The sequence below is a fragment of the Sinocyclocheilus anshuiensis genome, unplaced genomic scaffold (genome assembly GCF_001515605.1).
Source record: "Sinocyclocheilus anshuiensis isolate Anshui unplaced genomic scaffold, SAMN03320099.WGS_v1.1 scaffold1935, whole genome shotgun sequence".
Lineage (NCBI taxonomy): Eukaryota > Metazoa > Chordata > Actinopteri > Cypriniformes > Cyprinidae > Sinocyclocheilus > Sinocyclocheilus anshuiensis.
Window position 1 is genome coordinate 44,092 of NW_015552667.1, and position 7,664 is coordinate 51,755.

Sequence of the window (7,664 nt, forward strand, 5' to 3'; positions counted from 1 at the left end):
CAAATCTGGCTGGATGATCAGGATACAGCTGAGGTGTGTCAGTGTAAGTCACCGCTCTGTTCCCTTCAGACAGACGGAGACGTTTATGTGCAGTGTTTGGATCCAGAGTGAACTGATGGGAATCTGGTGAACAGAAAAAAAAAAACACTGTAATCAGGAGTTGTAAAAGTTAAACTTTTAAGATTATTTTGCTCTATGAGATCTGTAGCATGATGTTCATGCATTCGCTTGATATGTCATAAACTATTATTCTCACACTAAATGTTTGCATAGTTCTATGATTTCTGTTTCTTAACTTACTTTCGTCTATCTCAACTTTCTTTAAAATTTAAGACACAATCCCTTTTTATCTTTTTGTGCTGAACTGTAAAAGCTCTTTGTTCAGATTGAAAAAAAATTGTTTTTGTGTTTGCTTGGTTATTTTATTTATTTATTCTTTTTTACATAAACACAAATACAAACACATTCACGTGTAGGCCTACGATTCACACACAAGCACAGAAAGCTGTAGATATTTGGACAGAACAGACAAACACATCAGTTTGCATTTTTAGAAATGTATTGGATTTGTTGTTTTATTGTTGCTATGGCGATCAGCCAGTATTAAAGTATTAATGAACTATTGGGTATCACATTATGTATTTGTATGTTGGTTCATAGTGGTTTTAAGAAAGTAACTTAAAATTAAACGAGTATTAATTATTAAACTACTATTAAAAATTATCAATAAAGTAATCTGACTACAAATTTAAAGAAGTAATTAATAATTCAATGTAAACAGGAGTATTTTTGCCTACACTGCACATGATTCATAATGAATTATAAATAATATTTTCTATCAGTTCTGTCACTTCAAACTAAACTTTCTAGTTAAAGTATCTTAGTGTGTGTCATTGTGTTTGTTAGTGGCTTACATTGTAGGAAGTCCTCTCTGGTCCTGGGAACAATGTTACTGTGAGTGACTGTGAAAATAGCAGATATAAACACTCAGAGAGAAAATGATACCTGTATCTATTCCTTAGACATTTCTAACATTTTCTTTATGATATTAGATGATGTTTGTCTCATTACAGAGAGCAGATGAATCTCTAATATTTTACCAGATATCTTTTTCATCTCCTCTTTGCAGAAATCCTCCAGTTTGTGTCTCAGCTGACAGACAGATTCTCTCACACCATCAAAAGAAAAGAGGAAACTGACAGAGATGTTTTCTGTAGATTCAGGAGGAGCTGAGAGAGACTGAAGACTCTGCAGGAATAACAATTAATAAACCAACTGAAGAGGAGACTATTCAACTATAATTAAGACCATTATATTATTGGTTAATAATTTGACAAATAAAAAAGTTATATTATAATGGATAATAGTCTCTATTATTAGCATATTTCATTGTCAAATCATTACTCCAGTCCTGAGTGAAACCAGTTTTTTTTTTTTACGGTAAAGACCACAACAGACAACATTTCTGTCAGTAGAATCACTACTTATTGTCTCTCAATCAAATTGTGTGGCTCAAATAATCAATGATAATTAGAGATTCAATAAATACCTTTAACAGCAGATCTTGTTAAAGTCCACTGTGGGTTTTATTAGATCTCTGTTACCTGGAGGAAATGTATGTGATCGTCTGTGTGTGAAAGCTGCTCCAGCTCAGAGTTTCTCTTCTTCAGATCTTCAGTCTCCTGCTCCAGTCGCTCCATTTGTCCTTCAGCTCGACTCACTGCAGTCTTTTCCTGATCTCTGATCCGCTGTGTCACCTCAGAGCGGCTTCTCTCAATGGAGCGGATGAGCTCAGTAAAGATCCTCTCACTGTCCTCCACTGCTGTCTGTGCAGAGCGCTGTTAGACACACATCACAATCAGCTCTTACTGCTTCCTCACAGTGGCTTCAGTGGGACTGAAAGAGGAGAGTCAAACTGAGTCTCAAACTTCTCTTCTTCTCCAAACTCACCTTATGAGACTCCACAGCCTCTCTCAGCTGCTCAAGATCTTTCTGTCTCTGCTGGATTCTCTGCTGGATTTCACTCTGTGTCTCCTTCAAGTGTTTCTGGAGGAGAAATTAAAAACAGCAAACCTCACATATTAAACAAATACAGTATATCACAAAATCATTTCAAAATCAAAGTTTGATTAAAAAAATTCTTCTTCACAGTGTTTCTCAGAGTTTTAAGATCATTAATTTAATTTAGTTTCCATTAAGTCCTCATATGAAGGAGGGCATATGAGTTTATTGTCATCATTATTCTGCAACCAAGAATTAATGTGAAGAAATGGACTTTCAAACTGAGTGCAATTTGCAGCAAAAACAATAACTCTGATGCACGTACAGTTATAGTAGAAATCTTGAGCGATGTGACAAAGGTGAGTAAAGTTCAGCTCATGCTCTAATGCACAGAGCCGTCATGTAGTAACTCTCAATGGGAGAGAAGTTCACATGATGCACTCATGATACAGCTGGATACTGCAGGGAGGAGAAACACTTGAAGTGTCAGCATTAATACATCAATGTGTCGTTTCAGTTCATACCTCTTTCTCTGTCCTCTCTGCTGCAGTTGATACAGTCTCATGGTTTTTATGTTCATCTGTCATACAAAGTACACAAACACATTGCTGGTCAGTACGACAGAAAAGCTCCAGAAGCTTATCATGTTGATGGCAGATCATCTGCTGCAGTCGTCCAGTGGCATCAGTCACTTTGTGTCTCTTTCCTGAGCGAAACTCTTCATGACGCTCAAAGTGAGTTTGACAGTAAGACTCCAGACACACCAGACAGGACTTGACAGCTTTGTGTTTTCTTCCAGTACAGATGTCACACTCCACGTCTCCATGTCCAGCAGGAACAGCAGCTTTTAGATTGGTCTTCTTCAGTTTCTCCACCACTATAGCCAGCATGGTGTTTTTACCTAAAGCAGGTGTTGGACTGAAGGTCTGTCTGCACTGAGGGCAGCTGTAGACTCTCTTCTGATCCTCTTGATCCCAGCAGTCTGTAATACAGCTCATACAGTAACTGTGTCCACAATGTATAGTTACTGGATCCTTCAGGAGATCCAGACACACTGGACAGCTGAACTGCTCCACTGAAAAAACACTGGCTTCAGCCATTTCACTGTCTACAGCAATACAGACACACAAACAACAGCTCAACAGCAGATCAGTTTCAGTTTCTTTTAAATGAGTTTCCTGGTTCTGTGTTTGAGAGACGTGTGCAAAACAGGTGTGTCTGTAAGTCTGTAAACTCACATACTGAAATGTCCACTAGGTGTCAGTCTCATAGAAACTCAGAGTTAGTGAGAACACAAAGTTGCTGTGAGTTAGATAAACACCTTTACAAAATAAAACTACCGTAATACACAAGTGTAACTTGCACATGGACATTATACACACACAGGGTTTGACACTAACTTCTTCACTCACAAGCCAGTTTATCTATTAAATAAGTTACTTTTGGAGTGGACTTGAATTGACGCTGATGCTATGAGATCCTGGTGAGATCCCGCTATGAGGTGTTGAGATCCTGGAAGAACCCTTATTTGGCTTGTGCCCATAACCCAGCTATATCCGGTTATTAGATGATTGTGATTCTGCATGAGCAGGTTATGGGGCGATGTCAGGGTTGAAGAGGCCTTTCCTTCCAAGCCCTGTAGAGTTACATCTGGGTTGGTTGGCAAGGCATATACAGAGGCAGGTCAGAACCATGGGGTGCAGGGACACACCAGCCTGACCTCCTAAAAGACCTGGACCATGGTGAGAGATTATATCCAGAGATGGATCTCACCCTCTGTGCCACCAAACAAACGGCTCATGCTATCAGTCATTGGATTGCTGTCCTGGTTGTTACAGAGAGGCATCTGTGGCTCACAGGAATCAAGGAAAGGGCAAAGCCTTTCTTTTGGTCGCCACTATTTCACCTCTTGGCTCATTCAGCGAAGCAGTTAATACTGTCATTGATAGCTTCCAGGAGACTGAGAACAGTCATCTTTCAGAGAACTGATCTGGTTGTGGAGAAAAGTCTTCTCTTCTTTGCACAAATTACTCGAATCACAGAGCTCCAGATGCCAAAATCAGACTTTATTGGTGGAAACAACAAAGCCGAGATGCCAGCTGAACATCTGACCATCCTTTCGATTTCCTCTGTTTGTATGCAGTATCTTCAACATTTTTCATCTTTAAACACATTCAAAGATTATATATGCTGAAGATACTGCATAAATTGTGGTTAAAGACAAAAGTGCTAAGTTATTTGTATTAGTGACACTTTTATTCACAGTAGATCGTTGCTGTGACAGTCTACTGTAAACTGCATTAAACAGAACATTTTACCCTTACGCAAAGAAAATATTTTCGCATATATTAACAAACAATATATTAAATGATTTGTTGTATATAGAAAATGTACTGAATAATATTTTGTGTTAATATATTCCAATGGAGTAATACTGTCACATCTGGTCAAGGAGGCAAACAAGCAGAGTCAAGCAAACATATAATTTTATTAAGGTAACTGAGGAAGGGCTTCCAACATAGGAGAATCGAACTGAGGTGTGCTACGAAAGCAGAGGAAGCAGTCTTATCTGAATTTAAATGGTCTGGTCCTTTCACAGATAGCAGAGGATTCCCGGATAGACAGGCAGACAGGTAGGCAGGGGCTCCGCGCTGACAAGCTCACAACCTTGAGACCAGCCGACGAGTGACTGAGGTGCGTGTGTTTTTGAATGGTGTGGTAAGTGGATGCAGGTGTCCGTGATTAATAACTAGGTGATTGTGAACGGGTGTAGACGGTTGGTTCGGCTGGTGAGGCAGGTGATCTTGTGACATTACCCCATCCCCCACGGGCGTCTCCTGATGCCGAGACCAACGGCGAGGACGACCGCGCCCCCTGGGAGCGGGGCGGTCAGGGTGGCCCTGGTGGAAATCGTTGAGGAGGGATGGGTCAAGTATGTCCTCTCTGTCTGCCCACAATCTCTCCTCAGGACTGTACCCCTCCCAGTCTATGAGGTATTGAAGTCGGCCGCCTCGCCGCCGGGAGTCGAGGATCTCTTTGACTCTGTAGATGGTCTCATCGGAGACGACTTCGGGCGGAGGGGGGGTACCTCATGCTCTGTGGAGGGAGGGAGGAGAGGATTAGTGAAAGGTTTTAGCAGGGAAACGTGGAAGGTGGGTGAGATCCGGTAATGGTCTGGCAGGTGTAGCTGGTAAGTGACTTCGTTGATGCACCGTGCTACTGGGAAAGGACCTATGTACCGGGGACTCAGCTTCCTGCTTGGCCGCCGGAGGCGAATATCCCGAGTGGACAACCAGACGTGATCCCCGGGTTGATAGACGGGATTGTCGGCACGACGAGCGTCTGCATTGACCTTGTACCTCCGGACTGCCCGCTGGAGATGGACATGAGCTGAGTCCCATATCCTCTCGCTGTCCCGGAACCAGTAGTCTACCGCTGGGCCTTCTGAATGCTCCTCGGTCCAGGGAAACAGTGGCGGCTGGTATCCAAGGACACATTGAAATGGAGTTAGTCCGGTGGCTTCCTGGCGCAGGGAATTCTGGGCGTATTCTGCCCAGGGTAGATACTGACTCCAGCTGTCCTGATGATCATTAGATGATTGTGATTCTGCATGAGCAGGTTATGGGGCGATGTCAGGGTTGAAGAGGCCTTTCCTTCCAAGCCCTGTAGAGTTACATCTGGGTTGGTTGGCAAGGCATATACAGAGGCAGGTCAGAACCATGGGGTGCAGGGACACACCAGCCTGACCTCCTAAAAGACCTGGACCATGGTGAGAGATTATATCCAGAGATGGATCTCACCCTCTGTGCCACCAAACAAACGGCTCATGCTATCAGTCATTGGATTGCTGTCCTGGTTGTTACAGAGAGGCATCTGTGGCTCACAGGAATCAAGGAAAGGGCAAAGCCTTTCTTTTGGTCGCCACTATTTCACCTCTTGGCTCATTCAGCGAAGCAGTTAATACTGTCATTGATAGCTTCCAGGAGACTGAGAACAGTCATCTTTCAGAGAACTGATCTGGTTGTGGAGAAAAGTCTTCTCTTCTTTGCACAAATTACTCGAATCACAGAGCTCCAGATGCCAAAATCAGACTTTATTGGTGGAAACAACAAAGCCGAGATGCCAGCTGAACATCTGACCATCCTTTCGATTTCCTCTGTTTGTATGCAGTATCTTCAACATTTTTCATCTTTAAACACATTCAAAGATTATATATGCTGAAGATACTGCATAAATTGTGGTTAAAGACAAAAGTGCTAAGTTATTTGTATTAGTGACACTTTTATTCACAGTAGATCGTTGCTGTGACAGTCTACTGTAAACTGCATTAAACAGAACATTTTACCCTTACGCAAAGAAAATATTTTCGCATATATTAACAAACAATATATTAAATGATTTGTTGTATATAGAAAATGTACTGAATAATATTTTGTGTTAATATATTCCAATGGAGTAATTCTGTCACATCTGGTCAAGGAGGCAAACAAGCAGAGTCAAGCAAACAGATCATTTTATTAAGGTAACTGAGGAAGGGCTTCCAACATAGGAGAATCGAACTGAGGTGTGCTACGAAAGCAGAGGAAGCAGTCTTATCTGAATTTAAATGGTCTGGTCCTTTCACAGATAGCAGAGGATTCCCGGATAGACAGGCAGACAGGTAGGCAGGGGCTCCGCGCTGACAAGCTCACAACCTTGAGACCAGCCGACGAGTGACTGAGGTGCGTGTGTTTTTGAATGGTGTGGTAAGTGGATGCAGGTGTCCGTGATTAATAACTAGGTGATTGTGAACGGGTGTAGACGGTTGGTTCGGCTGGTGAGGCAGGTGATCTCGTGACACCCAGTGACATTTTTAGTTTTTTATTTTAGGCCATATTGTGTGTGTGTGTGTGTGTAAAGAATAATGTTGTGTAAATAATGTTGCACAACATTATTGTCAGTTATTAGAAATTAAATTAAAAAAATGCTATGTAAAATGGCATATTTGTAGCTTGGCCAATCAGAGGTCCGAAAATTTACGTTGAGTATACACTGTTTATTGCGTTTTAAGAGTATCTGAGAATGGCACACTTTGCTTAACTTGAAAATCACGCTGCACATGCTCTCTTGTGAGAGAGTGAGTGCAGAAACCCTAATATGGGCATGGTTTGGGTGCGTTTTATGCAAATTAGTAGCTCATGGCACTTGCACTCCCTCTTTTAGAATTTGTCAATATTAGAATAAGGGTAAGTTACAAATTGACGTGCGAACTCAGGATTCCTACAGATATTTTACCTTAGAACGTTTTTATGTGCACATGAAAAGGCAAATTGAACGACATTATTAGTCAATGAGGCCTGAATGGACTTGAAATGTAATGTTTCAAATACTGTTTGTCGAAAGAGTGCTATTGTTTTTCATGAAATGTCTGTAATCCTCTTAAAGCATTGTATAACTCGTCCTTGTACGGATTTTATTTTTTATTTTTTTTGCTGGAAGCTAATCTGAGTAGGAATGGTCACGTACTTTTGACCATGGGTGTCAGAACTATTGCATGAACCATTGGTCTTAAACCTTTTTAAGACCAATGATATTGCAACCACTCAATTTTACAGCCATTTGAGGAATGTCCTAATAAATTAAACTCCATTCCATGTTTTAGCTACAGCCTTGACTTCCACACT

General features: G+C 41.3%; 1 protein-coding gene across 1 annotated transcript; it reads right to left on the minus strand.

The window, feature by feature from the left end:
* Positions 1 to 15: 15 nt before the first annotated feature.
* On the minus strand, positions 16 to 3,175 carry LOC107667420 (E3 ubiquitin/ISG15 ligase TRIM25-like). Its single transcript, XM_016459088.1, has 6 exons — positions 2,526 to 3,175; positions 1,951 to 2,046; positions 1,605 to 1,838; positions 1,117 to 1,248; positions 915 to 962; positions 16 to 123 (listed from the first exon to the last, which is right to left on the minus strand). The coding sequence occupies exons 1-6, from the start codon at positions 3,099 to 3,101 to the stop codon at positions 49 to 51; spliced, it is 1,161 nt and encodes a 386-aa protein (XP_016314574.1). The 5' UTR covers positions 3,102 to 3,175; the 3' UTR covers positions 16 to 48.
* Between the last annotated feature and the right edge of the window lie 4,489 nt (positions 3,176 to 7,664).